The 19823-nt window shown below is 36.5% G+C and overlaps 1 protein-coding gene across 1 annotated transcript in view; it reads right to left on the bottom strand.

The window, feature by feature from the left end:
- USH2A (usherin) overlaps positions 1-19823 on the bottom strand; it is a 370331-nt gene that overhangs the window by 219443 nt on the left and 131065 nt on the right. The window contains exons 23-30 of the mRNA XM_005523335.2: positions 16736-16862; positions 16249-16354; positions 14757-14935; positions 13495-13625; positions 7354-7627; positions 4192-4395; positions 3987-4067; positions 1432-1617 (exon numbers count right to left, since the gene is read on the bottom strand). Coding sequence (XP_005523392.2) covers positions 1432-1617; positions 3987-4067; positions 4192-4395; positions 7354-7627; positions 13495-13625; positions 14757-14935; positions 16249-16354; positions 16736-16862 — 1288 coding nt within the window. The remainder of the gene's footprint in view (positions 1-1431; positions 1618-3986; positions 4068-4191; positions 4396-7353; positions 7628-13494; positions 13626-14756; positions 14936-16248; positions 16355-16735; positions 16863-19823) is intronic.

The raw sequence follows: 19823 nt of genomic DNA, 5'->3' as shown, positions 1-19823 counted from the left end.
GTGGTGGTGTTGGGTCGATGATGGGCCTCGATAGGTCTCTTTCAACCTTGATGATTCTATGATTCTATCTGCTGTAACAGGCTAAAGAACCAGGATCCATTCACTGTCTCTATTTAATGTAAAGGTATGTTGTTTCTTCTACCTCCTGTAAGCTGCAGGCTGCAGGATAACCTCTTACCTGTCCAGCCTGGTGCAAACATTTTCATAACCCTGACAGACAATCCTGGCACAATGCCAAACAAGTTATACAACATTTTGGTTCTATCAGCTGGAGTAACCTACCTAATCCATATGTCAGTCTTTAATTTCTACCAATATAATCATAATACACCAATAATAAACCACCATAGATAAAGAATGTTGAAAACAAGGTCATTAAAGAAATCACAGTAAGGACAAAAAGCCCATGCTATTCTGGTAAGTTCACTACTGACAAATAGTTAAGATAGTTCAAATTGGAGAAAATAAAATATGTCAAATTTTTCCCTTGAAAATGTATACATAGGTTTTGGCAGAGAAACACAAACCATACATACTTATGTAAAAACTATTACCTGGGCTTCAGGAAATAGCACACTGCCTGAGGGTTAACACACTTTCCCAGACTCTTGTACTGCCCAAACCAAAGCACCAGCTTAGAGCATTGAGTCATTACCACTTTTTAAATTTTTACAGATTATAGAATTGATGTCTGAGATCATAAAAATGAATCTATTGGTCTGCCACTATTTCCCCATTTAGTCATCATATAACATAATCCAGATTCTTGTCAGTAATATGCTTCCTTCCCAGAGAACTTTTTCATAGAGAGCAGTTCTTTCATAGAGAGCAGAAAGCCATATCCACGCTATCCTGGCAGGAAGAAATGTCCCAAAATGTTCTCTATAACATTCTCACCCCATAAACCCAAAGCCATGAATTTCTTAATTCCATAATAAACTACCTCCACATACCAGTGGCATCAACCACAGCATCTGATTAACCCAAATGTATGCTAGTTTCCACTGGAATCAGTTAGGTTTATATGATCAAAATTACGCAGCTATATCAAGGAGTTTCATACATCAGGTCAAACAGTATCATTTGGGACCCACAGAATAACTGAGATGAACTGGATGGAACAATAGGGAATGGCTTAAAAAAAATCACATGTACTAAGCAAATAAAAGCAAACAAAAAAAGGATTTCTCCCCAGATCATAAATAATTTTGAAATTGCTTTTTAGTATTTGTGCTGTATCTTAATTTCTATTGTTCTTTGAAATCAGTACATCACTATGAGGATGCTGACACAAATAATAACCCTCCCAAATGTTATCTATGCTGTGTATACACAAAAACAGACAAATAGTACTTTATAGATGAACAAAAGGAGGGATAAGTATCCTGTGTTATTAGATATGCCTAAAAAATGGTACTTAACAACATTTACCTGTGAGTATACCAGCGTCAGAAAGCTCAGCACTGGTGATGGGTACAGTGGGACCATCCGCTTCATATGCTTTCAAAATGTACTTCTCAATTACACCTATGACCCCAGCTGGTTTGTCCCAGGTGACCTCAATGCTGTAACCATTTATACTGTGAACTCTTGAGGGAGTTGGCACATTTTGTGGAACTGTAGAAGGATAAAATAGAAAATAGAGAAAATGGCAGTTCTAAGGAGACTATTGCCCCTATTCTTCACTTTTAATGGCTGCAGTAAATCAGACTCAACCATTAGCATAAATACAATTTATTAGAGTTGTAACTTTTCAGCATTGATTTAATATGACTGCACATCTTGAGCTATTCAGTTTAAGCTATATTTCAAAACCATCAAAACTCCATCTACATAACATTCCTTCTTGTCTTGTTGCAATTTTCCAAAAACATTTCATGTATCAAACATATTTAAGCATCACTCACAAAGAGCGGAGGTGGATTGTATGTAGCTAACAAGCACAGGAATTATAATAATACAATCTAATGAAGCAGGGCAGTATTCCAACAAAGAAGAGTTTGATATTTATCAGTTGGGTATCTAAGCCACAGAATGCCACAACTATGAAATGTTTCTGAAAATTTCTATTCTCTATTACAGAAGTTCTTCAAAAAAATTAAAGCTCTTCCATTTATTTTCTACATGCATATTTTATTTTCACAATGCCATGCACCTTTCTTGGGGCAAAGCAGAGATTTTTAAGGCCTTTTTGCAAAATCCTTTGCTTCTGGTCATTCCATATGACAAAAAGATGAAAAAAAATGAAAAAGGGAAATTTAAATGTTTTAAAGAACTGGAAGACCAAGATCATATTTGCATAGAGTTGCTAATAAAAATAAATCAGTCCATTTCCTAAACCTCTGACTATTTCTTGGATATTACTATGCCAAGTAAAGGTCTGGTCAGTAACAGCTTCATCACAGATGACTGCACAAGGGATGCAGAGGAAAGACCCAAGGAACACTATGGCAGGATGATGGATGATGAGTTTGCTGTAGATGCATGTGGTCTCCCTCGCCCTGCTGATGATCACTCGCTTTTCTCACCATCAAATAGCCTATTTTTTGGTAATTTTACTGTTCAGTTTCATTAAATATGAATGCATCCTTGTTTCTCATAAGAAGGGTACCAGCATGGAAAGTACAAAAATACCTGGAAGTTGTGATTCTTCTGTAAAGAAAGTGATACTCTAAGAAAGCTCCTATTACTACAGCAATATATTGATTTCATTAGTTATGAAGTGTATCACAGGGTGAGGTAAGGTACTGTACAGCAGATGGTCTTCTCATAAGGGATATAACAAAACCAACTCAAAAATAATTAAATAGCGCAATTATTGTCCAACCCCAGGGAACACGGACTGCTCAGTGCTGTGGTCAGCTTGCAAACATAAATTTGTGGCAAGCCTTACAGTTGTCAGATGGTTGACATGAAAATATGCATATATTCTATCCCTTCTGGGTGGCACACAAAGTACAGGTTGTATACAAATGCATCTGCAAGTCAAATATTTATGCACAGATCACATAATTTTTAAAGATGGTACATTGGATGACTTACATGAAAAGAATGCTCTGCAATGATGGAATGCAATTGGGCTTCAATTTCATGAAGAGAGGAAGTTAGTTAAGTAAAATACACAGAACTGTAAATCTTCAAAATCTTGGCTTGATAAAGTTTGCAAAAGCACTGACCAGAAGAGGAAAAGTTTTTTTTAAATTTTCTTCATAAGGCTTATGAAAAATGTGATTTTTAATGTATCATCTTCCTATTCTGAAACCTTTTCCACAAGCCATGTGCTTCTCTTCTAGTAAATATTGCCACATTTTCGCACAGCCTACAGACTGTTTGTTAAAATAATCCTCATTCAGCAGCACTGAGTAGCACACCCACGTGTAGGTCATTTAAAAAAACAACTTTCACAGGATCACCTTGTCCCTAGCAAATACATGGCCTCTTCTTTTCCACAGCTTGTGCCTGCTATCCCAGTATCACCTTTCTCTACACTGATTTTGTAGCACTAAGTTATATGTAAGAAAGTATTGATTTACTTCAGCCTACTCATGTAACATGATGTTAGATGTGTACATATGAACACAAATAGATGGTTAAGCTTACTCAGTTAATGCAGTTCAATCCTTTACTGTCCTTAATTACATAAACTAATACATATTTGGAAAATACCCTGACTTATGAGAAGAAAATACTTGCTTGAACACTTTACAGCTATGACTGTAATCTGGTACATGTTTGAAGCATTAAGCAGTTTCACCCCCTCAGAAACATTATGCAAGATTCACTAATCAAAATTGTTTTGGTTGGATTATCTCCAAAGAATGAGTCAAGCTGGAAGGGACCATGTTGGGTCCAACCTCCCTGCTCAAGCAGGGTAATCCTAGAGCACAGGGCAAGGGATCGTGTCCAGACAGTTCTTGAACACCTTCACCCTAACATTAAATAGCTTATGAAAAATAAGAACAAGTAAACCTTAAAATTATATTTACCTGATTGTCTTGTTCGAACGTGGGTCCACGCACTAGATACTGATCCTCCTTCATTTAAGGCAACCACTCTATAGAGATATTCTTCAAAGGAAATTGAGAAGAACAGAGGAGGTAAAAGATTAAAAAAAAAATTCTGAACACAGTAACACACTAGTGAAGAATGGAATGAAAATTATGTATTTTATTTAAGGAACCAATGTGCTACCTGTAAATGGTTGTAGAGCACTCTCATAAACACTCTGCTCTTTTCCTCGGTACACAAGGATGGAGTCATTTCCCCTGCAGTTAACAGCACTGTCAGTTGATAGGCATCCATCCAGATTGACTCTGACAGCACTGCTGGACACAGATGCCAAGTTAACGACAGCACCTCGTGTAAATTTAACATCCTTCATGCAACCACCGAAACCTAGCAAACAGTAAGGGATTAGTACCACATAAAGAGCTTCAGTCATTAAGAAACACTTCTGTTCCTTTCAATTCTATATTTTCAGCATTAAAGACTGTAATGGAAATATGTTGACTTCCAACATGACATTCTGTCTCCACTTTCAAGATACAAAGGTGGTAAATTCCTGCCTTACTGTTCTACACTTTCACTGTTAGCAGTTCTGTCCCACAAGGAAATACCTTTCCTTTTTCTCTTTCATCACTTCTCACTTTGAAATTATTACCATGAAAGTGATTCTCTGACTTTTAAAATCAGCTCTCTGCTTGCTACTATTTTGTTAAATATACATACTTCCTCAAATGGAAAAGAACGTCTAGATTAAAATTACAATTAACTTCAGGAGATCAGATGGAGGCATATCAGTTTTGTCTAACAGGGACATAACTCATGTGTTGTTTACAAACATACTCCAGAAACATAACCCAAAAAACTTCTTTATGATAAAAAAAATTAAGAAGTTTCATGTTATATTTATGTCTATATATCCATATATTTCTGTGTATGTGTGACATTCCTATAGAAATTACAAATATGTTAAATCAGTTACTTGCAGTTACAACACAGCTACAAAAATCAGAATGTAGTTATTAAAACTTTTATATTTACTAAAAATGAATAAATTTATATAAGATGGGTCTCAAATCTGAGTAGTGGTTGTTGCTTAACACAAAACCAAAGTAAATAGTAACCAAACTGAAGACTTCAATTAATTTAAGAATTAACTTTGTAAATTTAAAATCCACCCCTCACAGATCAGTGCTTCTCTTTAGCTTTGTGAAAGCTAATGTATTTGTATCTTATTTATATCTTATTTATATCTTATGTACTTTTATTGCATTTATTACTGCAAGATGACAGATCAGAACAGTATCTGTCCTTAGCCACCTGAACTGAGAATTTAATGTCCATACACAGTTCATGAAAAAAGGGGTACTGAAGGTGGACATCCATTTTGAATCATCCTCTAAAACACTTTCTCTCTCCCCAACACAAGGAATTTGGCCAAACTGCTCCTTAAAATGAATACATCCTACTTTAAGTTCAACTCCTAGTCCACAGTGACAGTTCAGTTTTTTAGTCTGTGACAAAGGAAAGAATTAGTCCCAGTCTACCCAGGCATCCTAATCATAAGATAAAATTGTGTTTGATTTGCAGTGAGATGCATTCTCTACAATCTATTTTAACACATAATTTCTAGTATCTTTTTAGCCACATTTATCAGTACTTGAATATCTCACTGACATCAGCCAAGCAATCCTGTCTATTCTCAATTAGCTGCAGATAGTACAAATTTTCACAAACATTCCTGCCATGTAGCTTCCATTTGAACCTCCCAAGAGGCCACGTGATGGGTCATGCAAGGGCTTGCAGACTCCAGCTAAAACTTCTTCAAATTGTAACTCACATAGAGGTGAGGCAGGAGGAGAATAATATTTATCACTTATTTGCTGAGAGTAAAACAACATTCTTTATTAAAAAATTAACTATCAAGCAGCCATAGATTGAGAAAATATTTTCTAAATATTTATTAAATGGGAAGATCTCCATATTCTATTATCTTACCACTACATCATTGTAGTCCTAAATAAAAAGTATGTTTTAATCTATAATATCTAATCTTGCACACCTGAACCTACATTTAGGAGTACATAAGATATTATTTATCTTCATACACTCTAAATATAAATTCACAGCCACCCTCTTATTTTGTGGCATGCTGAGGAGGTTTGGTGGGAAAGAAATATTTATTGATGTGCCTTGATATGCAGTTCAGACATTCATTTTATATGTAATTTTGCCCTAGATTCTTTGTTCACAGATCTCCTTGCTGCAGGAGTTGTGAATGCATCCACTCACAAGGCTACACCATCTGCTACAGGACAACACTGACAGGGTATGACTGGCCAGCTCTTTTGGGCCATAAATATTATGCACACAGAACCTGAAGGAAGATTACATTATATGTGAAACCTAGAGTTGGAGAAGCACTTAGAAAAATATTCTTGAACCATTCTATAGCCACAAAAACAAAAGGCCCCAGTACAGCTCACTTGAATGTGCACATTCAGTGTGAGTTCATGCAGTCAAAGCCACTTACTGGACTCCCTACTCCTCACTTACTGATACACATTTGTCCACAGTAGCTGAAAAATACCCCATGACTGATGAACAGTTTCACAAGTACTGAAAAAACACACCCAAACAGAGCCAGTTTAGTAGACACTTTTGGACTAGGCTTCATACAGTAGATCCTTTTGTGGAGGCCATTAGTATAAGGATGCAATTAATGCTTCTCTCTTTTCCCTAAAAATTTGACCTGTTCCAGAATAGAAAGGTCACAGTGATGGCTAAATACATGATCATCTTCCTTCCATCTGATAATGAAGAAAACATCACAGCAATTACAGCCAAATTCCAAATTCGGGTGTTTATACTCAGCTTTTTAGATCAGAATCAGTATTGCCTAAAACAGACTAACAAACTCTCAGCTGCTCTTCCATGGGGCAGCATCCCCTGGCATCATTACACTGATTTAAGCTATGTTTACTGTCTCCCACTGGTTTTGTATTCCAGATCTGTGAGTGACAGAAGTTTATCAAGTAAAACATGTTTCTGTAAACTGACGTTCTCTGATGAAGATCTGAGATCACCTAGTTGTGCATCTCACTTTACCACTTCCTACACTCCAGGTCCTCTCTTATCAGACTGCCTCAGGTATCACTGGAAGAATTTTTATAGCACTACAAAAGGATCAGGTCTAAGTAAAGCTAGATGGGTAGGGATGGTAGAGTCACAATGGGTGGGAGGAAAAATTCATGTTGCACATCCATTAATTTAGACTATCAGCAGAAGAATGTCCACCTAGTGCATGACACCACTTTTCAAAAATGTATGTTCTTCTTGGTGTCATCTTACCTTGTTCTAACCCCAATTCTCTATAAAAACTCTGAATGGCAGGTGGGATTCCTCCTACGTAGACAGGTGAGTTTACTTTCAGCTGCTGAACATGAGGTTCAAGCGCTTGCTCTCTCAGTTCATTCATAGTGGCTGAAATCACAGAGCCCTCCTTGTTCACGGTGACTTCATTCCACTTTCCATCACAATAAGACAGTCCCAACCAGAGGTCCACTTGGGTAAAGACCATGCCAGTTCTTAAGAATATGTTTAATAGTCCACTTTTCAGCTCAATCTATACATTTTAAAACAGAAAAAAAATATTTTGAAGGAGACATCAAACACAACAATGAAAGAAAGTTATTTTAAAAAACATAATTAAGGGAGTTATGAAAAAGGAATTTTTTATCTTCAGGTTAATACTGTTTACATATGACATGCTAAATACAGTTTATCAGTTAATTCAGAATGTAGGAAAATATATTTTGGTTTTTTTGACAACTGAATTTGGCACTAATGTATCTAAAAAGAAAAGACAATGAACAAGACTGTTTTGCTTTTTTTAAGAATGAGAAAACAGTACTTTATCTATCGATTCATTTTTTAGAGGAATGTAACAAGATAATAAGGAAATGAAATGTCAGACCTGATTAAGGTCTTTTTAATTGGCTGGTGAACTCAATTTCAAATTTTTCCAGCATACATTGATTCTTACATTCATACATTTCATCCTTATTCTTCTAAATCTTGTAAGAAAATAATTGGTTTTGTATGTGCTTTTTGAGATTAATGAGCCAATTCTCTAATAGAAATACATTTTACTTAAATGTTTCACTGCAGAAGTTTCCAAACACTTTACTGCAAGACTTTTTCCTAACTGACTCAAACACAAGTAGGCTGAGACTGTAAACTGGCATGTATACAACACTAAACACTTAGGGGATGAACTGGTGGTGGGAAAATATGAATATTTCACAAAAAGACATTACTTCTATGCAAAAACCTTATTAAGTGAAATAAAAATTGCAGATTTAATGTAAATTCTCATGACTATTATTGACAAACTGACATATTTAGTTTACTGATAATATAAATATTACAGTGCTTGTAATTGGATTATATTTCCTTAACAGAAAATACAGAAAACACCCCAATTGATTAAAGAACTCTGGGCTTGAAGTGCCATGGGGAATGTGTGTCCTATCCCCCAGTGCACACTGATTTCTTGCTCCTGAGACAGAGGGATTTTCTGTTTCTTTGGGAACATAACTTTTCCTATTTCCTTAAGTTCAGACCCATTTACAGCTGAGGACTCTACAATAGAGGTGAAGGACTGATCACGGCACCAATGCTGATGAGAACAGCTGGGAAAAGCAGACCACTGGACATATCACTGCTTTTCTTTACTGGTGAGAATTAATATGGAACACGCTGTGCTGGTGTGAAGAAAGCATTCCAGAGGCATTAGTACAGCAGCATGCCAGCAAACCTGCCAGACCTGGGAGCCAGAGAGAGGGCACAGTGCTTGACCCAGGGTCACTACTCAGCACAACCCTCCTCCAATTTACTCATCTTGGCATAGTTTTAAAGCAGGCAGTGAATTATGCTTGTGCTTTTTGTGTTGACCTGGACTGACATTTGGAATGCTCAAGTGCAGCTAAAGATAGGTGACCACTGCTCAGTTTCAACTCTTCTGCATGGTGAAAAAAGAAAAATTGCGAAGTCCTGCATAGATCTGAGCACAGGTTTATAAAAACAACAGATAAATTGTTTGTCTTACACAGAATTTTGGGACCACTTTAAAAAAAAAGTATTTTTAATCATCATGATTTTTAATCTCTCCTTGGAAAATATATTGTTACTTGAAAGCAAAAATGCATGACGACAATTATTATTCTTCCAGGTATCTCAGTAGCAACCTCTCAACAGAATCAGATCTTTTATCACAGCCTTACACCTAAGCAGGTTTCAGTTTAATGCTTAAAAGCATGCTTGCTTTTCAGAATTTGGGTTACAGAATTTCATTAATGCTTTTCTTTATTCACACAATTCTCATTTTCATCTACCTAAGCATGTAAGGTTGGAACAAGGAAAGCCAAAGCTTAGCCTGAATCTGGAAGATAAGAACAGCAAGAAAGATTATTCCAGTTCCACTAGCTGGTTGTGGTATCTCTGAGATTGATACAGGGACCAACTCTGATTGAAAATGTTATTAATGACCTGGGCAGTAAGATGGGGTATACTCCCAGTGAGTTTGCAGCTGACAGGAAAGAGAGCTGCCATCATTATCCTAGACATATAAATCTACAAAGCTTTGAAGAACAGCACTGAGTTGAAATGGATTACAAACTGAACACTGGCCACCAGTGCACTCTTGAAATGATGAGGACGAAAAAGCACAGGTCTAGGTTAGGAAAAAAGTGGGCAGGGGTTCCAAGGAGATGATTCTTCCCCTCCAGTCATCATGTGTAAGAGCACATCTGGACTACTGTGTCCAGCTGTGGACACTGGTAAATGAAAGACACTGCAGCACACCAGAGTGAATCCCGTGGAGGGACACCAAGCTGGTTTGTGGTTGGACTACCTTGCATATGAGTTGAAGCTGAAAGAACATGGTTTGTCCAGTCTTAGGAGCAAGTAGGAAGAGAACTTAACTGTTCCTCTGCCTTATGCAAGGATACAGGGAAGACAGGCCCAGACTTTTCTCAGAGGCACATTGTGAAAACAAGAAGCAGTAAGAGATCAGGGCAGGTTTCTCTGGGTGTTTTTACTTTTTTTCTTATGATGAGGATGGTCAAAGATTGGAACAGGCTATAGGATTTGGAAAGCTGTGGACTGTCCATCTGTAGGGAGATGCACACTACTCAAACTGTAAATGCCTGGAGCAACCTTATCAAACATAAGTTTGTCCTGCTTTTAGCAGAGATTTGGAAATTACTCCAAAAGGTCCCTTCAACTTAAATGATTTTGTGATTCTGTATTGCACTTCTCTGCAGGAGCCAGTCCCTGTCTCATTCAATCTGCTTATAAACATATGATTTTGAAGATGAAAGGAATATCCAGACATAGCTCTGAGATAGGATAGGGGCTGCATTAGAGGCTGAACAACACTTTGCTAAACCTGCCATACAAAACAGTCTCAACCAATGTAGAACCAGAAGAATGATTATGGCTTTAGCTCCTTTGAATTGCAAAGTCTTCCTGAGATTCAGAAATATCAGCAGAGACAAACAATGGACTTCAAAAATCTTGTCAAGGACAGACAGTGTTTGAGCCCTTTGAAAGAAAAGGTACATGGCATTCTGCTGATGTGCAGCCAATCATTTCAGTTCAAAATCTAGCCCAGTTCAGACCTGCCAGCCAGAGAGCAGAGGCCCAAACACAGACCCCTCAATAGCCTCCTCACAGTCAGTCACTCTAATGTAAAGGAAATGCGAATCTCATCCTGACATCTAACAGAGAGAAATTACTGGTAAACAGCAGGAATATTACCCTCACAAGTCTCAAGTGAGCACCAGTCAGTTCTTTGCTAGATTTTCCAATTTGAGTTCTCTAAATTTCACATCCCTCCTTAGCTGCATCACAGGTAACACTTTCATCTTGCATACTTGTTATTTTACTTCATGCAGCTATTGAAAAGTGCAACTCTTTGGATAAAGTTCTTGCAGGACTTTTTTCTTAGCTGCAGCTTCGCAGGACCAAATCATCAGCTACAATGTCTCAAGGGCCAGCTGCCAGCATTGCATAGAAATCTGATAGTGCTTTTGTTACTGTTGAAGTTGTTAGCATCAAAATCAGTCACGCAAACTTGATCAGCAGTCGCAAAATCTTTTCATCCCGTAAACTTATGAGGAATTACATGCCAGACTGAGAACTAGTGATTCATACTAGTATAGCTGGTCACAGTTTGCTTGTAATTATTATGCCTGGATCTAAAGATAATCAGATTGACCCCGCTGGTTTGAGTTAATTCTCAGGGCATGGAAGTCATGGAAGAAGTGACCTTTATGCACAGCACCTCTCCAGGACATCATTTTGTTTTTGGGCAGAAGATGAGAAAGAGCCTTTGGCTGTTTGGTAGCAGTCCAGCTGTGTGTGTAGCTGTAGTCATTCCCAAACTGTAAAGCTAATAAGAGAGCTGTGACCTATGCAAAGGGAAGGGTCAGGGAATACCTGCACTCAGGATAAGTGGAATAGCTCATAATCTGTTTTGCTGCGCAAGTGTCTCCTGACCAAAGCTCCTAACAAAGACATTGTAGCTCATGCGCAACAAGCTACACCCCTCATTTTCACTTTCTATTAACCTCTTCTTGTGAGATCAAGTGTACAGAAAAGCCTTCTGTCATCATTATCTACATGCAAAACACAAAGCTGAGAGACTTGGAAAAGCATGCCAACTCATCATCTCTAAAATTCCTTGTCTTAAGGCTATGGAGATGTTAAGGTCGTGATTAAAGTGAGATAAAAGAAATTTATCTGACTTAGGACAAATGCTAAGAAAATTATGCAATTTACAGAACTAAAAAATACTATAAATATAAAACTGAAAAAATCTGGACATTTGAAAATACAAGGTAATTATTTTGTCTAACTACTTTGTGCTTTTGACTCCACCTTCAATCTAGTGATTCCCCTGTCTTCCTTTATAGTCAGAATCTATTTTCTCATATTTCTGGTAGTCTTACACAGAACAAAAGAGAGGGAACAAGACTCACCTACTACCAGAACCTCCAAAAGAACCCTGTGAATACTCTTCACATAAATAATGTGCCTGTGCTGCAAATTACACACATACAACTCTTTTTTAGGGTGGGACAGTAGCATACACGTAACATCTTATGCTATCAGCCTATGATCTTAGTCATTACTTAAGGGCAAAATTAAAATAATAACTGTAATTAGCAAGACTTGCTATAGGAAGTCATGATAATTTTTTTAACTAAGGCTGCTTTAAAAAGAAACAATCAGGTCTGGCAGAATTCAAAACGCAGGAAAAAAACTGTCTGCTGAAAAAGCCAGTAGTACAAAAAGTAAATATGGAGTAAGTCATAATTGACCTGAAAAGGAGAAAAATATATTTATATGGTTTAGGTCAGAAGTTTAAAAGAGAAGGCCCATTAGATATAATGCCACACAATAAAACAGGTTGTGACATGACAGCCATTAGCAAAACAGCTGCATAATAAGAAATAAATAAATTAAATTCAGTAAAAGTGCAGAAAGAGCAGATTGGGCCATAAAGAATAACAATGATCTCAAAAATCTCTAAAAATAAATTATTGCTTCCTGGACCAACCAAGAAAAAAAGGTTTTTTCCATATAATCCTTTGTAATATCAACTTGTTGGTGCAAGTACTAACTATATTTGACCCTCTAAGCATTGGTGACCACAGTCTAATTACACTCAAAATTCTTGGGAAAGAAAAGTACGAAAATCCAGAGTCACGTAGCTAATAAAAGAACTTGAAAAACAAAACTTTACATATTAAAGCTTAAACAAATTTTGGAAATTATAGAACCACAAATAATTCTGAGCATAAGCAGTCTTATTTAATGGACACCAAAAGGAAAGTTCATAGACACTACCCCACAAATCTGCCTAATACAGGATTTGTGCAGCTTCCTCTGTGGTGTTGGGAAAATGGTGACAGAGATGAGATGGTATTAAGCTGGAACTAACTAACTTCTATCTGCTTCAAATCAAAAGAAAAAAAAATATGGATTATAAAAATAAACATATACCTTATAGAGAAAGCTTTATTAGTAGACCAGACATGACCTTTCTGATTTACAATTTAAAGGATTTTGTTTTAGTATGAGAACTCAGAAAATGGGTAAACTCTGCTTTCCTAGAAATCAAGTGAAAGCTTTTAATACATGTCTTCTATTTTTTTTTCTGATTACTTCTAGTCCAGTTAGGACAACAATTCTGCTTTCCATATATTGACATATTTTTTTTTTATGACATAAATAACAGTAGCAACTTAACACTTAGCAGCTGTTCAAGTATTTTTGCTCCATTATAATGTGCTGTGCAAAGCATTTCAAAACTAGTAAAACATGAAAATAACTTACAGTTTGAAATTTCAGTGCTAGTTTGGTTTTTGTAGAAAAAACTTACAGCTCATGTCTGAATATAGTTAACTGTATTTTTTAACTTACTGCAAGATAATCTGGGCCATCTTTATTGTAAACAAACAAAAGTAATCCATTCAGTTGATCTGTTCTGAATTTGAATGAGATCTCAAATTCCAGTCCACCACTGAAAACACCTGAATGCAACTCCAGGAACCCTTGAAAGAAGGTGAATGCATGCACAAGTTAATCAAATATATAAATAGCTTCAAGAAATCAAAAGTAACAAGAGACACTTTCTACTGTGACATAAAAAACTCAGGTTTAAAGATTATAGTTCACAACTTTATCACTCAGCTTTGAGGACAGTTATCAATAATGCACTGCAAGAAACCAAACCAGTACAATATCCTAATTTTTTTACCTGCCTTTTCTTTTGTTGATACCTGTCTTAGTTTAGGGCAAATTAGGAAGGAAAACTCCAAATGGGGATTTCCCAGGGAAATGCCCCTCTCCACTAACTGGTCCAGGAAAAGAAAAAATTCTTTAGAGAGAAGTGGAAAAAGCTGTTTATTTAACAGAAATTGAGTAATATTAAATAATAAAACTTCTTGCTGTTCGATGGGATGGCAAATCTAGGAGGAAAAAAAGTCTTTTTCATGTGGTGTAGCTCGGCTCACTCAGGTTCTTATCAGTCCCTCCGGCGCTGGAAAGTGCCGAGGCCCAGGCCCCGGTGGGCCACAGGCGTGAGCTCCCGGGGTTTGGCTGGGTGTTCAGTCCAGAGCAGGCTTGCACAGATCCAAGAAAATTGGGAAAAAAACAAACAAAGGTCCAGGGAACTCCTCTGCCTCAGCTAGCTAAAACTAACTAAAAGCCAGAGAGAAGCTCTATCCCGCTGTCTGTCCGTGCTGCAGACACCACAGTCCAGGAGCCGGATGTGTGGGAGTGATGTTTTTCCTTAACACAAACTGCACGCTTCTTCTCTTGCTCTCAAAGCCAGTCTTAAAGGTGCAGAACTTAATATATAACATAAACCAGACAATTGGGGATACCAGTATCATAAAGTCACCCCAGGACAATACCTTATAGGCATCTTTTATGTTCTTAAAAAAGTGAAAATTCCCCTTTCACCCACACATCAAATCTGCATATAGTTACAGGAGGTGTACCTGCAATTCCTCTTTCATGCAGCAACCTTCTGTCAACTGAGGGACACAATTTTAAACCCACAAAAATAATCCCATATAGCTAAAGCTGCCTTGAAAAGCACATCACTGCAATACTTTTGATACAATCACCTTCTCTATTTCAGGAATATATTTGGATAGAGCAACAGTACAGCAAACTACCTCTGCCAAGAAAATGTGCTCCTTTTGAGAGTCCAATGGGGCATCCTTCCCAAACATGATAGACATTGTTTTGTTCTTCAGCGTTCTGCCAGTTCAAAGATTCCCAGTTTTCATCAGGAGTATGCACTTTTTTCAAAAATACATCACTGAGACAGCCCACAAATCCTTTCTGGACTATCCTCTTCATCCCTGCAAAAAAGGAAAATATTTTTTTTAAGTCAATCATCTGAAACTAAAGAGACGAATTAATTTATATGTTTTATACATTCTGTCCCTATCATATATGCCCAAGTGTGCAAAGAACACCAGCCACCAATCATTTCATAAAGCTGGCCTCCAAGCTAAATCCAGATTTCTGAACGGATCTAATCACCAAACACAGTGCCTACTGCTGTGTAGCTCAAAAATACTAAACTTTTTGAGATTTTGCATACAGGTACTTTCAAATTAACAGCATAAATCTACTCTATGAAGATCCAAAAAAGTTTTCCTTAACCAAAACCATAATTCTGAAGAAAGGCATGGATGCGTTGAGTAGGAAGAGATAGTGTTGCAAAAGATGAGGCACAGAAATATGTTTAGTAGCTTCATCAGGAAGTTTTTCTTTCCTTGTTTGTATAAAACAAAACCCAAAACAATGATACATAGCTGCTATCCCTTTTTGTTTACTGGGGGCAAAAATTTAAAGCAGGTTTTATAGGTGCCCTTCCCTTAAACAGTATTTTATAGTCAGTCTCATTTTCAATATGTAGATGAGGTTTTTGTGAAAGGCATCCTGGATTACTTTTTAAACCAACATTTTAGAAGAACCCATATATGTATTTCTGGTTTTAGTGCAGTGAAATAAAGAAGGAAAGAGGGAGTTGAACTCTAGTGTACCCCACATCAAGTAACCAAACAGATGTCATGTCAGAGGTGGAAACATGAACTCAATAAACAATTTGGCTTTCAGATTAGCATGAAAAAACCAAAATTCTGGATATGAATTCACTGAGAACTGTTGATTGTACTTGGGCAAACATTCACCTCTGTCACCTGATGCCAGTTTACACTTGCCACATATACTAAGTTTATGTACAAAAACTTACTTTTATTGATTCTTCAAGAAGCCAGATATGATCCAGTTCCACACAAATTTTGTATTTTTAAAATACAGATATATTCATACACCTCTCAATGCAACAACCTCTGAAGGATACAAACTCACACCAAAAAAAGCCAGCGTATTGTATCCCCGTGTCAAATTGGGACACATAACCATGTGCTTAAGCTAATAGTAACAATTTACATGGGTATTTTGGAATGAATTTAGGAATCTGTATGTAAAACATACCCATGCATTTCACACTCATACTAAATCTGTGTAGAAAATTCATTAAAATGTACACAGACCACATAAGATGCTTTAACACTGATGAAATCAGCTATACAGAAATTTCAGTCTATCCCGAAAGATAAAATTTGAGAAACTGTACAGGCTCATTTATCATACTTACCTTCATCTTTTCTTACAATAGTATAACCCTGTGGAAGTCCTCCAACAAAAACTCCTGTGTTCTCTCCAATAATGGAACTGCCACTAGTTGCTAAGGAAGAACCTGAAAAAAATTGTTCATTATTCACATATTCAATGCTTTCAACAGATTTTCAAATCAATAACAAAATACTGGTATTTTATAAAGAGGCTAATGTGACACAATAGCCTAAGACTTTCCTAATATACATCCAGGAAATATTTACAGCTCTATTTTACAACAGGAGATTAATGCAATTATAGATTCACAAGCACAAAAAGAGACTTAGTATTCAATTATCAAAGATTCACAGTGGAGAGATCCCTCAGATGAACAGACAAACCAGTAATGACAAAACAGTCAGAAAATTGAGTGAATTTTTTCTGTATGGGTGAACACAGGTAGTGAAAAAGCAAGTGAGCAATACCCTTTTTAATACCAAAGTTATTTAAATGAATTGATTACCTGTGTACTGCCCATCCACTGTGATGTTTCCCAGAGCTTGAATTCTTGTAGCAATTATTTGGTGCCAACTGTTATCATTATACACTTTTCCACCATCATTAGTTGGAGTGACTGCTACTGCAGATCCCTTTTTATTAACAGAAGAATATGATTTAGAATATTTTCAAGGTAACATTTAGAATAATATCTTACTCTTTTATGACAAATTATAGCATACAACATCTAAAAATAAAGACAGCAGTCCTATGTTTAACTTACTTTGGACTGCTGAATGATGTTTAGAATGTTTAGAATGATGTTTATTTAACCTTCTAAATTTAACCACTAAATTTGACCTTCTAAAATAATAAATAAAGGATCAAGGATCCAGGATCCAGTTCTGTGCCTATTAAAAATAGAAAATCCTGTGTAGTTCCCCTGATAAGGACAAAGATGAGGCACAAACTATTGAGGGTCATGTCACTCAGATTTTTGATATTTTATTCTTTTTTTTTTATTATGTCTCTATTTAACTACTCCAAGGATTGCTGTGGTTGTGAAGCTTGATGGCCATGGTTCAGTGTGCCATCCTTGGAGAGCAGGTGCATATCAGGATTGTTAATTGCAGCACCTGTCCACATGAAGGGATCCAAGAAAGGGTCCATGTGTAGCACAGTAGATGCATGTTCTCTCCATGTTTACCTGGTATCAAAAGGACTAAAATAACTACAAAAGGTAGTTACTGAAGTTGCTTTTATGGTGCAAGGGATGCCTGTAAAAATGTATTTAAATTTAATGAGGATTTTTACCTGGTTTTAATAAAAGAAAAAAATACGACATGAAGGGTGAATTTAAGGACATCTATTACAAATACAGAGAAATCTTTTCTGAATTGCTAAGAGGAGTGTAATAGATGAAATTACCAAACTAAATCTCAAGAATGTAAAGAACTAAACAAAATATCACATAAATTAATATAATGATGTAATAAAAATAAAATTAATATATTTCAATAATTTTCTTGATATTTATAGCCAAACAATCATCTTACTTCTAGTATGTCCCATAATACTGCCTCAGGACTTTATATCATTCTTGAACTATCTGGGAACTCAAAATTATTCTGCTGAATTCACAAAACAGAATTGTCCTGTACAGCAGGCAACTACTGATCGAAAAATATTTCTTTATATAGGTACTGTGCTATTATCAAAGAATCTCAACCACTGCAGTTACTTTATGGCTTCAGATACCAATTTCCAAAAAGTACAAAAATGAAAAATTTGGTTCCTTATAATTTGGGGGCCCAGCTGGTAACTTTGCAGCAGCAAGCCAGACAGATCAACAATTTTTTTCCAGATCTTCTAGTATTCTTTTTGGTCCAAGGATGTCAGAATTATGTACATGGAGAATAGCTGTTGATAGAAACAACCAACCATTTTGATTAATACTAAAACCCTCTTATTAAAATTTAGTATTCTGCCTTTGGTGATATTCATCCATTAGAAATTGCATTTTGGCACACAGACTTACGAACCCTGAATACATTTTAAATTTGCCATTGGGGACTGTCACTGTGTATCCTATGTACCAAAATAAATATGTGATGTGCACCTATATACACAGATAAAGACAAAATTATTTCCTGTGAATATTTACAGCATGTTTCCAGCTCCATTCAGCCAACATAATGGTACTGAGGGGTTTTGAGAGAAACCCCTTTGCCCCATAATAAGAATACAAAGCCATATATCCTTACATACTAATGGCACTTTTTCATATACTATTTTTTATTGTCTTCTCTCCTATTTCAACATTTTAATATTTTACAAACACACACATTTCATTATCGTAGTTTAATAATTAAAACCAGAACTGGTGTCATGCCCAATTAATGTGCCCTGGTAGCATGCCCATTAGTTTTTCCATTAGTGAATTCAACAATACTAATGGGATTACTAGCATGGGATGCTAATTGGGCGTGACATAAGAAACTGGCTTACTTCTTAGCATACCCTTGCTAATGATGAAATTAATGAGCATTTTATTAAATGCTGTCTCATCAAAGTGTACTTAGTTAGCGTTAAAATTGTTACAAACGATGCTGCATTCTAAAGATCAGGTGCCTGAATAAGTGGTTCTTCGTATTATGTTTGGTGACAGTCTAGAGCATTAACAGTTTTATACATCAGAAACCACATTTACGTGTAACCAATTCAATCTGGGACCACACAAGCATATGCGCTAACCTGTGTTTAATTCTGGGGTGATGGAAAGGAGAAGACAAAAAAAGACAGTGTTAAGAGTTCAGCATGTGATGCACTGGAGAGGCCTCTTTACACTTTTCCCACACTACCAGAGTCACTCTGGGATCACATTCAAACTGCCTGCTGAGAGTTGGCTTGTCATGGATTTTGGAAATCGCATATTTCAAAATCTGGACTATTTTGCTATGTCATACAATATATCTTAATATTTGGTTGCTGTCAGTAATAACTGAGTAAATATATATGGTTCTGTCATGCTGATGTTTACATTGAAAATACAGAGAACCATCACAAATATGAATCTTCAGAGATACTGTCTCAGGCGCCAAAGTTTGAGTGCAATACTTTTCCCAGTCAAGTTCTTTCAGTGTCCAAACTCCTAATCCTAAGAAAGTGAACAAGTACTGAAGTTTTGCAAGTGCCAAGGAGGAAGGCCTAGTTGGCACTCCGAGACAGGTATTATCCATCTTTCTTTTTTTATGTAATAACAGCTCACCTGCAGACTGTGCCTAATACTTTGGCCTCATCATGACAAGAACCAACAAGGCAACAATCACAAGGAAAGTATCTGGTATTCCTTCTTTCTGCTGTGAAATTTAGTAAATGGATCATCTTCAAAAATGGAAGAGCTGGATACAATTCCTTCCATCCTGTGAGAAGAATCTCAATACTTTCTCAGACTGTCCTAATCACTTAGGAAAAAAGATGCTCTACATTGGACTTATATTTCCACTATTACTGATTTCATTTGGTATAAAATATTCAGTGCTTCCCTGGGAAAAAAAGAAATGACCTGTAGCCACTGGTTACCTGGAGCTGATTGTGTAATTTGGGTGTAGATG

Source organism: Pseudopodoces humilis, chromosome 3, assembly GCF_049639895.1.
Source record: "Pseudopodoces humilis isolate 2021_Gansu_Grassland_sample_001 chromosome 3, ASM4963989v1, whole genome shotgun sequence".
NCBI lineage: Eukaryota > Metazoa > Chordata > Aves > Passeriformes > Paridae > Pseudopodoces > Pseudopodoces humilis.
The sequence above is the reverse complement of the archived record's forward strand: the minus strand, read 5'-3'. Positions and strand labels throughout refer to the sequence as shown.